The 23,757-nt window shown below is 44.2% G+C and overlaps 1 protein-coding gene across 1 annotated transcript in view; it reads right to left on the bottom strand.

Moving 5' to 3' along the window:
• Positions 1-23,410, bottom strand: part of MAP2 (microtubule associated protein 2) — a 65,933-nt gene extending 42,523 nt beyond the window's left edge. The window contains exons 1-3 of the mRNA XM_062506637.1: positions 23,149-23,410; positions 3,257-3,370; positions 943-1,020 (exon numbers count right to left, since the gene is read on the bottom strand). Of these exons, the coding sequence (XP_062362621.1) occupies positions 943-1,020; positions 3,257-3,370; positions 23,149-23,410 (454 nt within the window). The remainder of the gene's footprint in view (positions 1-942; positions 1,021-3,256; positions 3,371-23,148) is intronic.
• Positions 23,411-23,757: the final 347 nt, after the last annotated feature.

Genomic DNA, 23,757 nt, shown 5'->3' with positions numbered 1-23,757 from the left:
GAAATTATTTTCATGCGCTTATGTAACAAAGAGAAAATGCTGAAAGAAAATCCAAAAAGGAAGTAAGTAGACACAGAAAAATGTCACTGGCATGGCAGAATTCAACTGACAGTTCCCTGGAGATTCTGAACCCAAATCCTTCCTTCTTATCCCCATGATACAGCTCAATTTGAACTCACTGCTGTCTCCCTATCCTGCTGGCCTTGATGCAGCAGTGGTCTTCTGTTGAACAGAGCACTCCTGCACACGCCTACACTGCAGCAGCTTCCCTGGGATTTAGGCCTTTGCTCAACATTAAGCCATCACTTCAGTTCTCTGCTGGAGGAGATTTCAGCAGGAGGAAAATACAGCAATCACAGGCTACTGCAAGTGAACACTCGTGCAGAACAGAATAGAAATCTGCTTTGTAAGACTAGAATGTGACTGCTGCATTTTGTGCACAGAGCTCCCAATACATGCAGGCATTGGAGCGTGAGTTACAGGTCAAGGGCCAAAGAAATGATCCAGCTCTGAATCAACTTGCTTGCATGCATTTAAGATTGCAAACCAAAAGGCAATGGTAATTAAAAAAATACAGCCAAACACATCTCAAGAGACAAAAGATGACCTATACTTAATCGTAGTTTTCATAGGGACCACACTGGAGCAGCAGACACCTTGGCTCATATTGCACACAACAGACAAAAATGTGAGCAACACTTATTTCTTTTTCTTTAGCATGGATGCACTTAGCTCATCCCTCAGCTACCTCTGTGCATGTGTCATCCATGCACTGCAGTTGGTTTGCAGATGGGGAGTTATTGCTGAGAATGCCTTATCTTTTCACATGAGAAGTATCTCCACTGCAGAAAGAATCTGTGTTTTCTGATTCCCCCATCCTTTAGATTCGTGTCTCATCCTTCTGCTGACAGCTCTGCACTGCAGTGTCCAGGAGACCCTTACCTTCCTCCAGAACTCCAGTCTGCTCAGAAGCTGGTGATGGAGGTGGGGAAGGAGGCAGGTTGGTTGACTCTTCAACTGCTAGAAATTTAACAGTGAAAATGAGATAAAGTCATTAATACCAGAAGACCAGTGCACAATATAAGCTGCAGTCAGCCTGTTCTGCCCAGCTGAGGAATTACCTGATGGGCACTCATGCCTGCCAGATTTTTAGACAGACCCTTGCAGAATACATAGACTTTTGAAACTATAATAAAAGTATTTATTTTTCTGTTGTTGATTTGTTTCCTAATGGTGTGAATTATTTACAAAACTCTGGTTATAGAGCACAATATAAAAAGCATATAAGAGATAACCTTTTAAATCAGTATTGCCTCTTAAAAAGTGTTCAGTCACCCAAGGCAACAACAAAAAAGCCTATGAGCACAGAGGTATTATAAATTCACACCAGCTATCAGAAACTGGCATCCAGTCTCTTTAATCCACCTTGAGTACATGAAAAAGCTCCATTCTGCATTTTCTTCTTCTGTTGAGTTCAAGGTTAATCGCAGAACAAATGTAAATATTGCTTGTCTAGAAGATATCAGCAGAGGGAACTTGTATCAGCTTTGACATAACAGGGATTCAGCTGAGGAAGGCACAGTGAAAACTTAGATGCACTTGGACTGGGATTTACATTCGTTCCCAGTCATGAGACCAGATGCTGAAAACAAATGATTTTTTTCAATTACTTCAATTCAACTATGATGAAATCCTAAAAAAGCTTCTTAAGTGAACTCAGCATAACCTCTGTATTTGATCTCATACCGATCACTTTGAAAATTTTTTTTCTTTAACAGATCCACTCCTGGGGCTTAACCAGTGTTTCAAAAAAAAAAAAAATTAAACCAAACAAATCTCTTTTAACAGGTCTGTCTTATCAACAGCACCTTTCAACATGCAGATCTCAGTTTACTGTTCAGGGCTTCTTTCCCAGCACAGACAGGCCACTTTCAAAATCCCCAACAGAATTTTCCAGGCTTCCTCCTATTGATTTCAGTGTGATTTGGAAAAGACCATATGTGACTTGTCCTTAAGATGTGCTGTCCAGGGACAGAGTATCTGTAAACTCATCACAATGCATCTGACCACAGGAATTGTAACACCAACAGTTATTAACTGAAGATATACTTCTCACAATGTCTTTTAAATTACTTATCTGACTAGATAGAACTGAATATCCATTTTACCTCTCCCAGGCCTGAGCGAAGTGATTTGGAGAACTGGGGTCTTCCATGTAAAACTGAGTCTCTGCAAAGAAGGGAATTACCAAGCAACACATCTCCCTGCTGCACTTCTAAGTTATTTCAATGAAGCAAAAAACTGTGGGAACCAAATTTCCAACAAATATTCTAAATTACTCATTGACTTTAATTTATTCCTAGGCAAGGGCCAAGCACCACACCAAAGCAGGTAGATTGCCTGTGGGGAAAACACTGCAGGCATTGTTTTGATTTAATCACAATGAACATGCACTCAGCAGAATCTATCCTAGGACAGACTTGCAAGACTTCCTTACCTCAAGATGGAGTATGTCCTTTCTCTGGCCTTTGGTGTACATGTTTTTGAACTACTGCAGAAGTTTTCTGGCAAGGAGCAAGCACTTAAAAGTACAAATGGCTGTATACCTATCTTCTTTTATAGATAGATACACACACACACACACATATATTTTACTACACAAAGGAGGATAGAGACACAGCATGGACCAGTGGTACAGTTACCCTTTCCAGTACAGACTGATGGCATTTGTTTTTGCCATGTGACTCCTTCTTCCACAATCTGCCCTCATTCTGCCTGGTGCTCTCAGCCTGGTGTGCCCCATTCCTTTCTGCTTCCTGTGGAGGTGCTCCCATTCCATCTATTTGAGCAGCTACCACTCGACCAGCAAAGCCTCACTTTCTTTTTATATGTCAATCTATCTTCTCCTCTTCAGGAATCCTTCATGTTGTACATGGTTGAACACAAGCAGTCCCAACCAACACGATGACAAAACCCTACCACCAAACACACTCAGGGCTGAGCTACTTGGGAGTCAGGAACAAGGTGGAGAACTGCTGTTAGAGCAAACAGGGAACGAAACAGTCACAGGGCCATGGAGAACTCAGAGTAGAATAGATCTGCCATAATCCTGTGGTTCCAGCATTTACCCAGTGGTGGCTGTGGTTTACCCACAACCATAGCCACGGTGAATACACAGCTGGAACTGCATTTTTTAATATACATACAGACATTTGCAGACACAGGGATACCTGGAACATTCTTTGTCTCATTTTACCTAAAGGTAGTGATCCAGGCTGATCTTTGTGCTGGGCTTCTTTTTCCTGTTCACCTTTCAGGACCGCTACAGCTTCAGCTGTTACTACTTGTACTATCCTTGCAGACACTTCTTCTGTGGCAGTAGCAAAGTCAGAAAAAAAGAAAGAGAAGCATGCTAATCAGAATGGTGTTTTAAATTCAGAATGATTAGCTTAAACAATAAAAAAACAGAGGCTGACAATCCATTTTTAAAAGGTAATCTTTTCTTCCTGAAATATAAGGAAATCATTAAAAATAAAAGAGAAGGACCAGATATTCCAAAGATTTCAGTGGAAAATACCAAGTATTTATAAAAAGCAGGAGCTTGCTCTAAGCAAGATGCAAAAAGCATCATTATTACATGTTCTTTCTACTAGGGACAACATGCAGCAACTGCAATATTTTAATATGATAATCTATTAAATGTCTAGAAAAATTTCTGTAGGTATTGTTTTGCTAACAGGGGTAGAATGGGCAGCTGAGTCATGTAATTTCTTGACATTTAATATACGAAGCTAGCTGCATTCCAACATGCCCTCTGGATCAGTAATTCCTCCTCAGCAGCACACAGTATGCATTAAAGGCACTTCCCAGACAGCCATCTATGCTGATGAGGGACTTGAAGGGCCAAATAACATTCCTGCATGATTAAAATCAATCCTTCATCTTCCTCATCCCTTTTAAGACTGCCACACGAAACTTTATTTAAAAAGTAGGTCTGAGTACCATGCAGAAAACAAGGTATTTTTGGTGAAATGGGCTCCTTGCTGCTGGCCCCCAGCATGCTCTGTGCAGGGAGCTGACTCAGGCACTGCATGCTTGCCAGAGCTGGGTGCCACAGAACCCACAGTTTGCTCTTCCCCACTGCCTGCAAGGTGTAGCACACCTGAGAAGGGCTGAGGAACTGGCTGCTCTGGTGAGCAGAAGTAGTAGTAGTAGTAGTAGTAGTAGTAGTAGTAGTAGTAGTAGTAGTAGTAATAGTAGTAGTACTCAAGGAGTGAATTCTTCCAAAATGAGAAACTATCTCAGCTCAATGTCAGACCCACTCAAAGGTGCAGTGAAATGTCATCAGGCACACAGCTGCATGGGGAAGCAACCAGAGAAGTTTCCTCCCCTCTGGAAGTTCAGGTACCTTTGATGTAACAAATGATCTTAAGGGCTGGTCCAGCAGAATTCAGAGGGCAAAGGGTTTGTGGTTCTTACCTGTAAATGAGCCTGCTCTCCCTTAGTCATTAATCAATGTATTTCTCTCTCTCAGCCAAACTCAGTGGAAATAAACCCCTTTCCTCTCCAGCTATATCCAAGTGCTGTCTGAGAACTGTTTCCAATACGGATGGAGCTGACCCCTAGGGAAGGTCACAACCCAGCTGCACAGCTGGGCACACCTGGGAACAGAGCAAAACTTTACTGCTCCTCCAGACCTTGTGTGGAGACAGAGGTTTGTACTGGCAGATGTCAATGCACCCTGCTCCTGCCAGAGCCCCCATTAATCAGCATCCTGAGGGCAGGAATAAAAGCTCTGCTCACCCATTACTCCATCCTTCAGGCAAGAACTGGCTGGGAAGGGCAAGTATGTTTAAATCAATGCCCTACATGTAACTTCACAGCAACCACTCTGACAAGGGACTGTCCATTAGATTAGTAACGGTTTCTTTTCACAGTTACTCTTACAGATTTCCCTTGTACTTTTAATGTGAAGCTATTCCTCTTCATTTGTCCTTTAGAAAAGCCAATTCTTTTTCCCAATAAACACAGATGTGAATTACCACAGCCATATTTGTCTAAAACTAAAGTGCTAGGTTAATCTTTCTTTTATACAAACAATCTAATGAGATATTTAAAATCTCCACCCACTGGCAAAGAACGTCCCTAATTGTTGGTGTTTATGCCTTTCAATTCACTGCATTCCTGGCTGGTTACCTGGAGGGCAGTGACTGAAACAGTTCCATTTGCTGCTGCCAACAGCAAAAGTAGATGGGCGAATACACCAGAACAACTAGCAAGCAATGAAAAAAACAAGCTGACTTGAAAAACGTGTATTTGAAAAAAACATTTAAAATACACGAATATAAACTTGAGGATAAATTCAGATTAGAAATCTAAAAATGCTGCTTTCCTACTGGCAGGGGTGAGAAGTTCTGGCAGCCATCCACATTGGAGGGAACAAATCAACTGTTTTTTGAGATGAGGCTACATATGATATAGATACCTGCTGGAGGAGGAGACTACGAATAGCAGCTTTAGTTCTGTTCTTCTATTCAACAACACATCCGTAGTGTGAGATGAAACTCCCCTCTGTGGTTAAGTAAATCAAATCGAGCACCACAACCCCATCAATCAAGTCACGCACGTGGCCAGTCTTACAGATCAAAGAACAGGGATATTGATTTAAAACCCAGCAATCTTCCCAGCTGCCTTTCAGGGGCCTGCACGTCATTTTGGGCTGCTTCCACACCTGTTGGATGCTGGGGGTGCTTCTTGGTTCCTTCCTCTCCTGAGAAACACAAAACAGACACTTCCCAGACCCTCCCAGACTCTCACACGGTGCTGCTGCTGCAGACCAGTGCACTGGACACAAATCTGGAATCCTTACAGCTCCTGACAGCTCCCTGCATCGAGGCACGTGCAGCCTGCAAAACACAAGCTGGGAAAACCTGGGAGAACAAACCTGCAGCTTGGCCCATCCTCGTCCAGCAGACACACGTGGCCCTCCCCACACCATGGTGTGCTGCAGCACCTTCCATGGGCTGGAGACAAACTGCACTTCCAGAAAGCATCCTTTGATATCTGGTATATCCCTGATGGGATTCTGCTTTTTCAGAGCAGGAAAGAGCATCACCCTGACAGCTCTGGTGAGTAAAGAGGACAGCATCACTGAGTGCCACAGCTACAGAAGACCCTGCACCAACTCCTGCCACGACTTCACACCTGAAGAATGCGACACATGGCCCTCCTGTCAAAATTTCCACCAAGCTACTAATCAAAACACCATGGACAAAAGCAACATCAAGACTATACTATTAGCTCAGATCAACAAATCAAGACTCAGTGAGGAAGACTGTTAAATCATCAATTTTTGATGCTTATGTTCACATGAAAATTTTAATGAAAGGCTCCAATTAATTTCTGATATAGAATATGCAAATGTGTATGAGGTTTAGTACCTTGGGGCATATCCAAAGGAAATCCCCTTGGTCAACTGCTTTCCATCAGCCAAACTACTGCAACCCTCCTCCCTGCAGGGTTAACACAAATCATTAAAATCTGCCTCCTTTGTAATAGAATTTATGCTTGTTCCCATCCAGCCTGGTTCTCTAGTACAAATGGGCTCTACAAGCCCAGAAGACAGTTCTCACCCTCTCAGCTCTCTTCCTGATTTAATTTGCTTGGGACAAAGATAATGTTCCACAGGGAGAGCTATGTTGGAGGGTGAAAGGTTGTCTCCTGATAAATAGAAATTTCTATTTCAGGCTACGCAAAATAAGTAAATAGAAATATAAATGGCCTCTGGGCTTGTGGTTTTTGTTCAGTTTGTTTTGTTTGGCAGTGTTCTTTAATCAAGAATGGCTTATTTCTGAACACTCTGCTGATGGATATTTTGGGTGACACAGGGGGCATGGGCAGTTCATCAGAAGAGCAGTGCTTTTGCCATACATGACTGCTGCAAAAGGACAGACTTTTCTGTACTAATGGACACTATAAATAGAAAATCCAGTGGGTAAGTCAAATCATCACAGGGCTGCTATTGAGACTTTTCATAGTTTTCCTTATGGTTCAGTTAAAGTTCAAGGCAGCCTAATGATAAAGAACAAACAAACAAAAACCCAAAACAAAACAGAATAAAAACAAAACCAAAGAAAAAGGAAAATTAGGCAGCTTGGATGCTGTGAATGCTGGGCTATGTATTCATTAGATATGGTTTTGCTTGTAGACATTTATTTTCCTTCTCTTTAAACAGCAGACTCTCTCTGACTCTACTTCATGCCACATAAACAACACTAACATACAACAAATTACAACAAATAGATTTTGCAACAAATAGATTTATTTCTTAAAAGCATTAAGGAGCATAGCTTTATGTTAGACTCTAGCAGAACAAAGAACAGCAACATGCCTTTTCTTTGCATTTTGTAGAGAGTAAAATGCTGCTCATTTTTACCAAGGTGTCAGCTGTCCATGATAACAGGACACAAAGCTTCACAGGTTGATTCCAGGGAATACAGTACCTAAAGTATAGGCAGTCCTTGAAGGGGATGTCCATAACAGAGAGAAAACAGAGTGAAAACCCTCAGCATGAACTCTCCAAAGCCCTGACAGGGAGCAGGCTGAGGTGAGAGGCCAGGGGCTGACATAGCAGGGCAGTAGTTCTGCTGCTTCCTCAAAAGTCACTTCAGACCGCACTGAAGTCAGCAGGGCTGCCAGGTCAGCTCTGCCCAGCTGCCCTGATGAGAGGACAGAGCCCTGTCTGGAGCACTACACTAACTTAAACCAAAGTTAAAACTCAGACAAAATTAAGCATTCTATGCTCCTGGTTTTGGAAGTCAGCCCAATTCTTCTACAAACCCCAGCATACCAAATCAGGAGATCCATAATCTCTATGTCCCAGAGATGACTGGGGGACACAAGCCCTTTCCAGACATGAAGATGCACAGAGGATGCTGAACCAGCTGCTGATGGGGAGCCACAGCCTTCCCTTCTGGCTGTGTTTAGAAGGCTTGTGCCTCCATAGGCTGCTGCCCTCCTCACAGGTACACCCCAAGGCTGCCCAATTCCTACCCCAGCCACTCTGGCACAGAGCATTACACCAAAGCAGGCATCCTCTAGATGCTCCCTCCTGATCCCTGAGGCCAGAGACTTCTGACCTTCCCAGACAGAGACTCAGACAGGGGCTGTTAAATGAGGTTATATGCCAAAGACTGGCTGCAGAACAATCCAGTATCTGGGATCAGATCCTGTACAAGGCCAAGGTGTATTTTCAAAGCTCTCCTTCATTCCTTATTGATCCTGCTGCATTTGTCAACGGACTGCAGATGTCTCCACTGGCACATTACCTGCAGTACTTTTATTTCCCATGACAGCTTTCCATTCCATTAGCTTTTATACCATACATGTTTACCAGCCCCAGAGACAGATATACAGATGGTGTAAGAGTCTTTTAAAATAGGTGTCTGAGCTTTCAGGTCCTAACATAAACATTTCCACAAAATAATTTTTAAAAATAGTTTTTAAAAAGTCTGCAACTATAAAGGCAAGAGCAAAAATCAGGTCTGTGAGACATTTCCACAGTGATGTTTGATGCCTCTTCTTTATGTGCCCTTTTAATGGTTGCCCTTCAGCCTCTAGCACTTTCTCCTCTTTCTCTTCCAACCTACCACAACCTCAGACTCAACTCATGGAGAAGCTGAGTTTGCTATGAACACCAATTTTCACCTTCTTAGGTGAAACTGTTCAGCTGTTTGTTTCTGACAGCCCTCATCCACCTTTTATCTTCTCTCCCCTACCCCTCTGTGCAATACTGTACGATTATTCTGAGGACTGGCTTTGACAGGACACACTGCCTATGGGCAGGGCTCACAGCCTCTCCCTGCCTCACAGGTATGTGACTGGCACTGATGCAAGGATCCTGCTGGCAGTGAACTGGGAGCTGGTACAGCTTGCCTGCTCATCACCTCATATAACAGTGTCACTGATTTCTCAGGCCACAGTTGCTCCATTCAGATCAGAGCTTGTCTCTCAGCTCTTCTCCTTTCCTGCCTGTAGTCACCTGTGTTTCATTACTGCCATTCAGCAAGATTACTCAGCCCACTTATCTATTGCTTCTTCCCACCTTGGGGACCCATCTCACAGCAACAGGGTCAGCACTTCCTAATATGAAAATGCATATCACAACTCTCACAGGACAGTCTTCCTACACTAGAGCATCACCCCTTCCTCTCTCTGCCAACAGCTCTACCCAATGCCACTAGGGTGGCCGCAAGACCTTGAGTTTCATCCTGAGAAGATACCACCACATTAAAAAAAACAAACTTTGAAGTAAAGCATAACTTGTTTAAGGCAAAAACGAAGTTTAACAAGCTTGAAGTGCATGGCACAAGAAATTCTCCAGGAGAAAACCAAAGAAAAGGGATGACAGGAAGGAGGGACAGAAAGGAGACTGTAAATTGTGTAAAAACTTCACACACATTCATATGGTCACCTGTCAAATACCTACCAAGGAAAAGCAGTGAGTTCAGTTAAAGTAAAGGGTAATTAATATTCCTGGAGCACTGAGGCAAAAAAAAAAAAAAAAAATCATTACAGAAAGGTGCAATGAGATGGAAAGGACAAAATAATACGTTTGATTAATTTTGCTACATTTTAGGTAAAGAATATGGGCAGAGCACAGCAAAAGCATCAGCTACATGTATACTTGCAGAATTGTGAAAACAAAGCAATTTCAGTCAAGATGTCCCTGTCAAAATCCTCAGTGGGATTCAGAGCAGTTTCCAAGGTAACCAGCACTAATTGTTGGCACAGTGGAATCCAGTCAACAACAAAAGCACAAAGCAACCTGCACTGCCTTGTGAGGCAAAACACCCCACATATTCCTGCAGAAAGAAAAGATACAAAATGGTTATTTGCTATCTTTGACTATTTGAAAAGCAGAACAGGACCTATGGATTTTTACCCCCCAGCTACTGCAATTCTGAGTGCAACTGGGCTATGAACCAAATAGCTATTCGATTTGTTTATAGAGGCATTAGCCAGTCCCCTAAGGACAGGTCCTGCATTCATGCACAGCTCTCCTGGAAGCTGGTGGATGACTTGTTTCAGTTAAGACTACTGAAATGTTGGGGAAAAAAAAAGATGCAGGCATCACCCAGTGACATTTGGGGTGGAAAAACCAATGATGTATCTTGGACTTGATCTCTGGGATCACGACAGCTCTAAATACTGCCTTTTTGCATGAAGATTAAAAGACAAATACACAGCAGCAACCAAAATATTATTAATAAGTTATACAAAACCCCAAAAAGTGCCAACGGATTACTGCTTGAGACTGAAGAGAAAAGCCATAACATAGCTTTACAGAATTCAAATACTGGCTTTCAAACAGCTTTTGTGAGTGCAAATATTTTGTTGTAAGTAGGTCCTTGATCTGGATGTTGGCAATATTAACAATAATTGGCAGGAGGTAGGAAGGCAAATAATATGAACATCAGCTTTTAAATTAAATGCAGCCACAACACAACTGACAAGCATCATTTCCCTAATAAACTCATTGACTTTAAGCTACTGCAGCATCTGTGAAGATAGCGACAGATTAATTTAATCACCAGGATTCACCAGCTAAGCAATAGAACAGGCCAGAAAAGGTCTGCATTTTGGGAAAGGAAGAGCTTTGATAGTTTGAAGTACTGGATTCCCAAGGTATGAACATTCAGATTAATGCTGGGGAAAGATGTATTGCAGTCACTGTGTGAGAAGGGCAGGAACATGTGAGCTACAGCTGAGTACCTGGCACAGCAGCTTCATACCCTGGTGAGCCCCACTGCAAATGCATTATACCTCTTGTTTTGGGGAACTCAACAGCCCCTCCTATGTCATCCTTAAACTCTAGATTGTAAATTCGAACTACCAGCTCCTTAACCCTTTTGTACTTGATGATCTCTGAGGTCTTTTCCAGCCTTGGTGATTCTGTGATTCTTGCATTATCAGCTTTGTATCGGAGTAAATCTGGTGCACAGCTGGAGTCCTGGCTGCAGGTGAGCAGTGCTGGCCTGCCTGTGCTCTGGTACAAACACAAGGCTGGAGGGTGGCTTTCCTGGGCACCCTCAGCTGAAGGAAGCAGCAGGGAAGCTCAGGCTGCCTGTCCTTGGATTGCTTCCACGTGTTCTGTGTGCGTTTCAGTTCTCCCGCTCCAACTCAATTTTCCTGATTGCTTTCTTCAGTGGGAGAGTTGGACACATAGTCCAAATCTCCAAGGCACACAGTGCAAAATCTAAAGTGACTCATGCTAGGAGTCAGGAGCATTCTGAAAGCCCCAGTGAGCCCCCTCCTCTGGCTCCCAAGCACATTTATTAGGCAGAGACCTCTGCCACGCTGTCAAGCAGCTGTAGAACAAAACACCAAGGGACCAGTCGCCTTCTCAGCCCCCTGTGAAATATGTAAGTCTGTTAAAAAGGAGTCATACCAATGTCAGTATAATAACACAACGCCTTAAAAATGAGCCCTCATTACTGCAATACTTGTTTTCTGTGCATTCCCCTGTGCATCCCATCTTCTTAAGTCTACTCCCTGGAACAAAATATTTACTGTTAGCATTTCCCAGCCAAATCAGAGGTGGGAAAAGCTATCAGTTCTGTTTTGTCTGATGCATGGGCAACACAATTTAGAGCAATATTGAAGCTGACAACACCAAACCCTCAGCCAGAGAAATGCAGCGATGTCCCAGTGCCTTTCCTGGGACTTGGTATCAGCTCAAAACCACACTTGCACATACAAAGCAGCTATATCTATCTTTCCCCAAAAGTATTAATTCCCTAGGGCTCACACAGAAGAAACCACTTTGGCTTCAAATCAAAGAACCAGATATTTAATCCTTTTAATGTGAGTAAATACACAAAATGGGTAACTCCCTTTTAAATCAGTATTAGTTTTGGACTTCAGTACAAGTCAACATGTTAAACAAACCAACTTTCAAGAACCTCTACAGAAGTCATTGAAGCATCAGCCACCTACAGAAGGATGTGATGCATCCCTTAAGGTTCATTTTTAGCTCCTTTTGGGATGATTTTAAACACTTTTTACAGTGCTTTCTCTGATCTTTTTAAAAAAGGATTCACAGTATGCTATAGAAATTTTGCTGGATTTAAATTTAAAATTAACATTAACCTGTGCACATATTGTATGGGATTTAGTCATGCATGGTCAGGAGGACTGAAGATCAACCTGTCAATGCCAACAGAATGCTGGTTTAACCCATCAGGGGATATTTAACCAATAAAATGCAGCAATGCCATGCCCTGCTCACCTTAGTGCTCATGCTGTTGGTCCAGCCCAGCTCTGTATGGCTGATCTCTTCCAAGCCCTGCTTCCCAGTCCAGCCTGCACCTGTACCAAGGCAGGTGTGTTTCCCCCACCAACAGAGGAATGGTGCTGCATCCTTCCAAAGGAGCATGTGCAAGTGTCCCCACAGACAGGCAGACTGAACGCGGCCTGTGTCATACACAGATGAATCCAGTCCCACAGAAGCTGTGCTGTGGATGGACTTCCAGAGCAGTTCTCAGACAAGGTCAGCAGTTCTCCCATCTCTCCCCTTCTTTTCTGGCACTGCCCCAGCTGAAAGGGAGCCTTGCCTCTGTCCAGGACTCATTCCTGAATGCTCACTCAGCCTGCTCCCATCCACTGCCTGCCCACTCTTGGAGAACTACTGGCTCACACCACTATGTGTGTGATTAGGAAAAAGAAATACGCACCTAGTCATGAAGAATGAAAATGTGAGAGATGGACATCAAAGCCCTCAGTGCATCTTCAGTGCCTGTCAGTGCACTGGCACAGGTGGCCCAGAGCAGCTGTGGCTGCCCTTGGATCCCTGGAAATGTCCAAGGTCAGGTTGGACGGGGCTTGGAAGCAACCTGGGATAGTGGAAGGTGTCCTTGCCTGTGGCAGGGGGTGGAATGAGATGAGTTTTAAGGTCCCTTCCCACCCTAACCATTCAATGGCTTAGTGACCTTCTGAACTACCTCTTCCACTTTTGCCAAAGCTGTCTTCTCTGGGCACCTAAATACCTGCAAGCTTCTGCAGCCACAGTGCTGGAGACACCCAGCTGCTGAGGGGAGAGCTGAGACCAGGACTGGGGACACTGCAGCCTCCAAGAGAGCTGCATTCAGAGGCTGAGTTCCTTAATGTACTGAAAATGAGGAGCAGTTGTGGAAATTCCAGGTCACAGAGGAGCTACACTGGATAGCTGGGATAAAGCTGGAAGCACATATGGAGAACAAGACTAAAAAAAGGTAGAGACAACATAAGTGAGGAAAGAGAAAGAAGAGCTGACAGAGCAATTGTTGAGAAGGATGACATAATCTTAAATACAGAGAAAGGATGACAGGGAAAGGAAAGAGAAAGCAACTCATACACAGGAACAGCTAGAGAGTAGTTTCAGCCCACCAACAACCTGTGCAGGCTGTGTTACCCTAGGTGTGGCACATGCTCTGAATTTGGGCTAAAAAAGCAACAATCCCCACTGACTTCTATTCCCTCTTCTCATATGTGGTGCAAGGCTGTGGATGAGAACAGTTCCAGTACATCAGCAAGACTGCCACATCTACACAGCACTGGCAGCTGACACATTCATAAAGAGGAGCAGAAGTATCTGTCTGGCCAGATGCACAGGCAGAGACCCACACTGTAAATCAGTTTTATCCTAACTGCCATAGCCTATATGGGTGGCTGGAAGCTCTACCAAACTGATCATGTATCATTATGAATTGGTCTCAAGGAAAAGAAACAGAAACAAAAAGTGAAGCACCTGGGGTTTATTTCCCCCTCCCAAAATACACAGTGGCTCCCAGTGAAAGTGATTCCATGAACTATTCAGTCTATTCAGTCCTGAGTGAAATGACTCTCTGGGAAGCAGCTAAGAGGTTTTCCTGCCCCAGAGCTAATGATATCTCTCAGTTATTTTCCATATACTGCATGCAACTAAAACTAAAGTTTTGCACAGTTATTTTCCATGCACAGGAGAAGGGCTCACTCCCATGATCTAATGCACACAGCTGGGGTGCCTTGAGTTTACTGCACTTTTTGCATGTCACGAGGAATGCCTCAATACTAACAAAACCCCAAGAAACAACCAAAACTGCATTTCCAAACCATCACTTCAGAAGATGTTTTCCAAGCAGCACTTACTGTGCTCTGCAGTCAGTCTGTGAAAGCAGCAGAGACAACTTAAATGTTTTGCTCAGAATCTCCCAAAGAACAAACTACAGTTTAAACACCATCACACAGACATCTCACTTTGAGTCTTGTCTTTGAATTTCCAGATCAGCCATTGGGTGGGACAGGCACTGAATCATCAGTGCTCATCTGCCAGCTAATGCCAGCTGTTTTGCACTGATTTCCATCTCTTCAGCTGGCAAAGGCAAGCAAATCTGTATTATCATTAGAAGGATTAAATTTAAAGTCAGCAGTTAATCTATCAGCAGCAACTCCACAGAACAAAAAACCCTAACCAAAATATTAGTACACACTGAGTTTTGCTATCCTTACCCAGGATATGAATACAGCAAGAGAGGAGATGGTTTCTTCTCTATAGTGTAACCTCACAGATTAAAACAGCATGAAAGACAAAGACAGGGGCTTGTCCCTTGCTTCCTTCTGCTATTTCCTTTGAGTTTCTCACTTAAAACCCAGATTGCCTTTGCTTTCCAATTTTAATAGAGAATAGCTCATCATGGTTAGTCAAATCAAGGAATTTGCATATATATGTCTCTCATACTTGTACTTTGTAAAGAAAATATACCCCAAAGTAATATTTTCTTTTCATTTCCATGAAAGTGGTGCCTCACTGAGGAGGCACCTACAGGCAGGTGGCACCTCAGTGAGGAGGCATCTACACAGTGAAGTCCCAATCACAAAGTGCTTTCAGTCTCTTCATTATCTCCCTCAACCTTGACAAGCAAATGCTAGAGAAAAAGAGGAAAAAAAAAACCTAAATCCTTCTTTCCTTTGTCAGCCAGCCTGACTGAGGCTCACAGACGTCACAGGGAGCCTGTGCACTCCTGAATGCTAAATAATCTCCTAGGCTACATACTTTCAGCAGAGCTTAGAAAGAGATTTCACTTTGAGCAGGGACATGTTGGCATGGCAACGGGGGAAAAAAGGAATCGGCAAGCCTGGCACTCCTTGCCAGGAGCAGCAGACTTTTTGTGACTCTCATTTTTGTGAGAGATGTGATGGTGCCTACCTCCTCTCCACCAAAAGTTAAACCCGTGCTCAGTGGGTGAGGAAGGGCTGATGATGCCCACCCTGTGCTGGCAGGATCTTCCCCCATCAGACTGACCTGGGCACACCTTGTCCTGAGCTTTTCTTAACCTGAGCTGGAAAAGTGCATCAACCTGAGCTTCCACCATGGAAAAACAGGAGGAAAGGATTTGTGAAGTGTGGGGCTGAGAGGGTTAATGACTGCCTTTGTGACATGGGGCAAGGAACCTGGAAATGGGGCCAGCAATGCACACCAGCACATCCCATGCCATCACCTAAGAACCTACTGCTTTCCTCTCAAGGTGACTTTGGAGAAGATGTCATTTCAGCTCTGCCTGGAACAAGAGTAGCTGTGTGTCTGCAAAACAAAGCTCTGTTGTTTAGTAATGAACCTTCTTCCAAATCTTTATGCCCTCAGACCAAAACTGGAATGAAAGATTACATGCTGGCACAGTCCCCAGCAATACCAACTCGCAGCTGCTCGGTGCCAAATACTGCCCAGTGTTTCTGAATGTCCTTCATGATGCTCTCATGGTGATGGAGACCATGACAGACACTTTAAACATAAAAGTTATGAGCCTTTGAAGCACCCCATCTCTACCCCTCTCAAGCCCAGAGGGCAGAAGCCTGTGGGGAGGTGGCACACAGTCCTGCACAGTGCTGGACCACAGCCCATGGTCTGCACAGACCTCCTTGCTGAGCGGGGTAGCTCTCTCCACCCTTGTGCCTATTCTGACTTTCCCAAGTCCTGTCTACTTTATGTAATTCATAAATGCACAAGGTGTCTCCTACCACACACTTCATAAACTGGAAAGGGCTCCAGCAGAACAGGCCACAAATTAGAATGTGTCTTTTGGGTACAACTGCCCCACCAGTCACTCAGTTAATGCCACTGCTGGATGGTTGAGGTCTGACCAAGAGAAACAGGACGTCTGCATTTACAGCCCTCATTAAAATAGGTACTTAAACATGGATGCTGAGGAGGGAGGGCATAGGCAAACATAAAAAGCAGAGACAAAGCAAAAATGAAACTCCCAGAATGCATTTGATATTTGACATTTTCAGCAGCAATAACTCTCCTGGCTACAGCAGTCCCCCAAGAAGCTCTGGAGATATTTCCAAAAGGCAACTTCAACAAACAGAGCTCATGTCATAGAGTCTAAAGTGGCTGGAACATGTTATGAAAGATGCTTCTTCCATATCCCAGCCTTGTTGTTCCTTGCTGCACCTCTGAGGTTATAGATGATGGTGTCTGGGAGCACTGACAGCATCAAGTGCGTGCTGGTTGCCAAGCCAACACGCTCGCAGGCACTCTGCTCTCACTTCTTAAGGAAGCACAGCTGCTTTTGCAATACTTGTATCGTAACAAGGAAACACCAAAGTGAATTGAAACACCAACAGGAAGCCCAGAAGAAATGGCTGGTTGATTCCTTCTCTTGGCCAAATGCACCACTGATGTGGTACCACGCAACAGCTGGTTCTAATGGCGTTACTGCACCTGGTTTGAGATATGGTTTTCAAAAGCAAATCTGAACCACACACTCCCAGAGGAGCTTAGGGGGAAAAAAAAGACTGATGGCTGATGTTCTCTACATGTATGACTCCCAGCCATGAGAACCAACAGCACCTGCACACCAGGTTATCTCACCCTGCTCTCTTTCAGACAGTAATTTTTGCATTCTGCCAATGACTGTGCCAGACCCTCCAGTTCCTACCAATACATGTCAATCACTGACTGATTTCTGAAGCCCTAAGAGGAGGTGGGAGGGCAGATCCAGCCCCTTAAAGAGGTTATGACTGGACAAATAATGATGTTTTACTGGATTGACTCATAGGGCTAGCCACAAAAAACCCCAGAGAGACTGGTCTATAAAGTAGTTACTGAATATTTTGGAGTCAGGGAGAAGATAGCTGTGGGTAGGGAATGTGGAAAGATAGAATTTCTATGCCTTTATTCCTGGTCCTCTGCAGGGAAGGACCTGAGACTATAACCAGGAATAACTGGGAAGGAACTTTATACTAAGGTTAACAGAGAACAGTAAAACCCCCAGCATTTTCTACAAGTGCCCCAGAGGGGTTCTGTTGCCCCCAAATACACTGTCTTCAATAACATATTTTAAATACATCTATAATATTCCAACATGCCCCAGAAAATGACACTTGTCCTACACTTAACACAGAGAAGAAAAATTTCAGATGCCTGGTATGTTTGCCTGTATCTGAACTGGCAGAGATGATGGTGTACAGTAATTACTGTCACATTTCCTCAGCAAATGCAGGGAGATCAAAATGCCTAATTAACAGCTTCTTTCTCATGGGAGCCATCAATGACATAGTAAGATAACTTCTTCCAGCTCTGTAAAATAAATACCAGAAATGGAACAAACCCAGTAGTCACATTCAGCTCTGAATGTCACCAGTCTTACATCCTTCTGTACGTTTTGTCTGCACTGCTCAAGACATGCCACTTGCTGAAAATGTACATCTGACAACAAGGCTGGGAGGCTCCTTTGGGAAAGAGGCCTTCAGGGAGCTTATTGGGGGAGCTCACCAGCTCCACAAGGACTTGGGCAGCAGCAGGACAGCCAGTGCAAACAGGCAAATGAAAAGGAAAGCTCTGACAAAAGAAGTCCTGTTGGAAAGACCAAAAATGTCTCTGTACAAAAAAGGTCTGTTTGTATGTCTGCTGCCAGTGCCATCAGAGTATTACCACTTGTATGGCAAGAGAGAGAGAAAGGAAAAGGAGATGAAATGAGATGTCACTAGAAGAGGGAATAAGCCACCAGCACACCGTGGGACCAGGCTATGACTCTCAGTGCATTTCAGCCTGGAGAGGCTGTTGCATTCAGTGACCCCAAACAGGGAGCTGCCATTCTGCCCCATCACAGCTCCAGCCTAGTTGAGAGGGGCTGGGGGGCCTGCACAGCCAAGCACCATGGTGATTTTCTAACAGTGCTGGGCTGATGAGGGCTGTGAACAAGACCCTCTTTACCTGGAATGTGCCTGCTACAAGGCAAGGTACTGAAGACAGTGGGATATACAGACTGTTTCCTTGACGAACAGCAGGAGGCTGAAACAAGCACAATTCCTGCCTTCAACACGGTGGTTAGTTTGTTTTTTTGCACAGCCAACCTAAAGGAACTCTGCTCAAGAACTACTTGCTATGACAGGGCAGTCTTTCAGGCTTGCATTCCCTGCACCTTATAGAAATATGCTTGTTTAAAAGATATTTTTTGGTCAGAGGATGGTCAGAGGAATAAGTCTGTTCCAGATAGCCATTTAGTCCAGCTTTACAAACAAAGGGCTGAATGAGGATAAATTACATTCCAAGCTGCAATGTGGTTTGTCCCTTCCCAGTTTTCCCTTTAGTTGTTTCCTGCTGTCTGAATCCCCTCCTATCTTGGGGTAGTATCTGCCATCACACAAAAGCTGGCTTGTGTCTGGATCAGCAGACAAAACTGGACCTTTTTCTATTGTCCTTAGCTTATCTTACAATTTGCCTTTTCCCCCTGCTTCTTCCCACCCCTGCTTTGCTCCCTGATAGCCTCCATCTCACCAGCTCTCCTGCTGCTCAGTCTGCTTCCCCACATTCCTCAGCCCCTTACTTCTACCTCAGATCAATACTGCCACTTCTTCACTCCTCTTCTCAGGTCTAGGGCTCCCTCTTTCTGGTTCACTTACAGACTGACACACACCAGTGTCTGCATTCCCCAGCTCCTCTCATGGGCTCCCAATCACCCACCTTCCCCATGACTCCAGAAACCGGAGTGCCCAGGCTGGAGGGGATTGCTGTGCCATGTCAGGCAACTTCCTACAGCTTACCACAGTCCCTTTGCATCCCACATGGTTTGGGTTCCCTGCCAACTAATGAAGGGCCACGTTTTGTCACTCTGGTATGACATGTTACTGTCCTTAATACTGTCTGACACCAGGACACAGACACTATCCTCAGGCTCTGGTAATAGGATTTCAGGAAATGCTTTCCCTTCATCTGTCAAAAAAATAACTCATCAAATAACAGTGTGGGTAATGCAAACCCCCTCCAATTACAAACCTGAATTTGGCATATAATGAAGAAAGCATTTATTCAGTTGAGTCACTGCATATAAAGACATATTGTAGAAGATGCTTCACAGTGTTCACCACTATTATCCCTAGTTACATAAACTTGACTGGTTAGTTACTGCATCACTGACGAAATTGATGCATTTTAAGTGAATAAAGCCAAACCTTTGTAGCTTGATGTTCTTGCAAGTCAAATAAAATAGATTATTTTGAACTGCTGGCTCCCAGAGAATGCTGCAGTGCATCTGTGGTCCTCCTCACAGCTTCCTCTCAGTTAGCTGACCACAACTTTCCAGTGAGCAAAGAAAAGGCTGCCACTCTTGTATTTCATTGCAAGTCAGGCACATCCAGTTAGTCTACCTCTGGGTGCAATCCAAAGCTTTCCTTGGTAGCCCACCTCAGAGTGAGTTTCTGAGGATTATGCTATTACGTCCCTTTGCATCACACATTTCATATGGCAGGAAAATGTTTGGCTTGACAAAACCTACAGGTCTCATTCTCCACTCTTACTAATCCCATGGTCTTCACCAAAGGTGCTGTATGTGTGCAAGGGAGAAGGGACGTGGACAGGCAGGGAGAACACATCGAAACTCGGTGGTCTCAGGCTGTGGGAACTGCAGACTGCACCAAATGCAAAGTGTCTTCAGGAGCACCTCCAGAAAAATGCGGGATTTGTGTCTAGCAGAAGCACAGGGCTCAGCTAGTCTGCCAAGGGTAGCCCAAGTACATATAAGAATTTATATCCACAAAATGCACACAAAAATAAATAGGTGCTTTACCACACACACTTCTATCACACCACTAATAACTTCCTGTGGGCTATGCCAAAAAACCCAGCCTGTTCTCTTGCACATATCTGCCTCTGACTTGGGCTTCTGGATCAGGCCCTGAGGCTGCCCTGTCCACAGCTCTGTGCCCTCTCCCACGTTCCCATCGGTCTGTTTAAAAGGAGGGCATTGATGTGTTTCCATAATGCAGCCATTACCAGCACAATGCTGAGACAGATCAATCAAAGGCAATACACAGTCAGATTCAGAGGATTCCAAAAATTGAGGTCAGACTCAGTAAATCTTAGACACTGAGAGACACATATACACAAAGGCAAATTTTAACTGTGCAAATCTAAAAATGTCACTTGTAGTGATGGATTGGATGCATTTTGGTATGAACTGTTACTTCCTCCCCCGTTACCATCCCCTGCCTCTACATCAGTGTGGACATAAGGTGTCTTTTTCCTGGTGGCCTTATCCTAACTTTTCCCTTAACACACAGCCCTCTGATTTCACAGCACCTACGAATGGGTGTCGTGCTGCTTTGCTGTGCCTTGAAGGGTCAACTGCCCTGATTGATACAGAACACCTCTCTCTAGGAAAGGACTGTTTTGTGGCTAAATCCCAGCTCCCAGGTCAGTCAGATGCAGCAGCCCTGCCTTAGGGGAAACATCTCAAAAGGCACTGGGGACTGGGTGATAGACAGCTGCCTGGGAAATCCCTCTTTAAACTAGTGCTCTGCTGCACATAAGGTTGTTGCAGTTGCTGGGGATTTACAGACTCCAACATGAAGGCTGAGAAGCCAAAGGTTTTCCTAGGTTGCAGTGCTGGACTTGTGCCAGAGAAAATAAAATCCCTGTAAATCTAGTCAAACCCACAGCATGGCTTAATTATCTCCATCAACTGTGGCTTTCTGTGCATTTTCTCCTCAGGTGTTTGGAGTCAGTAAGCTACTACAAATGATTAAATGATTCACATTATTGATAATTATGTGTATTGGAGGTTTAAAAACCCTACCAGATGCAATACCCTACTGAAGTTATAATTTGCAAGCACACAGAAACACAGCAAAACTAAATTTTGTTGCGAGTAACAGTCCTGATTTCAAGATCAAATTCTGACTCGAACACCAAAAATCTAAAAGTCCTGCCCCACAATGCATTAAGTACATCCAGCTAGCAAATATTAGTGAGAAGTGGCAATAGACACTCTGGTCCCTTTCTATCACTACAGTAAGTTGCTACCTGGTTTCTGCTTCAAAAAGAGAAAAAATATTGAAAGAAATGTATCTTAAGTATCCTAGAAAGGTTTACCTTGCACTGATTAAATGTGGGATTAGCCTGAGTGTGCAGTGCATAAGTTTCCAGAGAGCTAGGAATTCAGGCATGAAGGTAAGCAGTTCTAGGGACTTTTCCAGTGTTCAAGGACAAAGATATCATGAGATAAGCTATATTAAGACTCCAAAACAAAAGCTGTACATATTGACAGTAAGTCTCCACACCAGAGATCTTACAGTCTGACCAGACAGTGAGAAAACTGCAGGGAAGGAAGAAATGAGGCCACAAAGTAGTGACTGGAGCAAACTTCACCTGGGTCAAGAGTAATCTTGTTCCCTCAGCAAATGTGTGTCCCCAGCACTACTGCATGCCCTAGAACATGCCTCCTCACTTTGTCTTGCTCTGCTTTTAACCACTTGCCTCGAAAAGGAACATGAAATGGCACTACTATAATGCCTGCTGATGGCCAGCAGTGGTTTCCTTCCTCCTGTCACCCACTAGCTGCAAACTCAATTAAATGTTTGGATCTCTCTTGGACCAGCACTCAGAACCAAAGTTTGAGAGAGCCTGAGAAAAGAATTTCTGCCCTCCCCTTCTAAGGACAGGAAATTCCTCTTCATCCTGTAAAGTTATCCCCACTTTTCTGTATGTATGGGGGGACTTGTCCAACATGGGGTGACAATTCTGTAGCAAAGATTAGAAACACACTCAGTCTCCTCACTGCTAATAACTACAGCACCTCACCTCTCCTGCTTTTTTGCTGGCTAAACACAGAATAAAACTGGGTTTCAGCAAAGAGACAAGACCTCATTATCATCTCTCCAATTATCAACACTCTATTCAACTGAATGCTCACACATTGTTTCTTCTACCTTGGCCAAAATTTGAAATCCAATCTGCAAGAAGAAACTTAAAACATATACAAATTTACTCTAAGCACAACTGCTTATGAAATGACTGTATGGTCCAGGAGCCTTAAAATTCTCCAGCCTCTGAGAAATTATGGATAGCATCTCCAAATGTTGTCAACAGCCAAAAAAACATTGCTAGAAAGATCTCTTTAGCATGCATGAATGGATGCATCAAGAGCAGTTGTGTCTCTACAAGAGAAATTCTTCTTGCACTGTGCTTTTGGGGTTTGGAGTGGGAACTCTGCACAAAGATAATTAGCATTTAGTTCTAAAACAGGAAACTTGCTTTGCATATTTCATTTTGACACAGTTACACTCCTCTTTTTTCTGCAAATAACAAGCTGAATTCTAAAAACCTTATATAGTTTACAAATAGACCAAGTCCCAGTGAGCATCCAGAGAAATATGGCTCGGCAAGGATGAATAAATGCTGATACTGAATTGTGGTGTTCCCAGCCAGAATGAGCAATGCATTGTTTTGCAAACAGTGCATGGTTTTAAGAAGGCCTTGTTACTCGTGAGCAGTACCAGGAGAATCCATCCTTCTTGCACACACAAATGCACAACAGTTGGGCAGTTCCCTACTCCCTCACAGCCCAGAGAGCCTGAGCAGCTGCTCTGCTGCCACATCCCTAGATAGGTAACCCTGTCTCATTTTACAAAGAAGGCCTCTCCTGAAGCCTTCTCAGAGCACTGCCCAGAATCCTGAGTACGTATCCCCTGTGTAAGCCTGGGTGAGCCTTGGCAGTGAAGAGCTAGTGCCCTTGCAAAGCTCATACACCCTCACGTCAGCTCCCCCGTGCCCCATGGCATTCTTGACTCCAGCTAACATTTCCTCTTGGAGAAACACCCAGGGCTCTGCAGCAGGGCAGTGAGGTGCATTACCTGCAGTCTCCCTGCTCCCTGATGACAACTCTCCGTTGATCCCGTTCTCTTTGGTCTGAGCGTACGTCCCTGGCTGCTCGTGGCTGCCCAGCCTCAGCTCCTCATCCTCTCGGTACGGAAATCCGTTGGCACTTCTGACCAGTCCAGCACTTGCGCCACCCTGATCCTTAATTTCAGGTGAATGTGGGTGTGAAGAAGCCTCTGTTAGCTGACCTGAAGTCCAGTGTGGCGCCTTGGCTTCATCTTTCCTATCCTCGGCCATGGCTCCTTGCCTTCAGCGCTCGGCCTGTAATGACATGAGCAGGAGAGATCAGTTCCAAATGGGTGACTGTGTCCCTGACCATCAGCACAAGCATGGCACCAGCAGTGTTGCTGGTAAATTCAAGTCCAGCAGAGGAAAGAAGTATCTCTGTGTGTTTGTCCTAGCCGTGAGTGAACTGATTTAAACCCAAAAGAAACCATCGGCAGTAAAAATTATGGGTCGAGTCTTCCCTGACTCTCACATGCCTTGCAATTACTAGCACCATCTTCTTGATGGCTGCCCATTCATTAATCTGATTTTAATGCATTCATTACAGTTAAAATATCAACCCAATTAACAAGAAGTGA

This window comes from Cinclus cinclus, chromosome 21 (genome assembly GCF_963662255.1).
Source record: "Cinclus cinclus chromosome 21, bCinCin1.1, whole genome shotgun sequence".
Lineage (NCBI taxonomy): Eukaryota > Metazoa > Chordata > Aves > Passeriformes > Cinclidae > Cinclus > Cinclus cinclus.
This window is presented reverse-complemented; position numbering and strand designations above follow the sequence as displayed.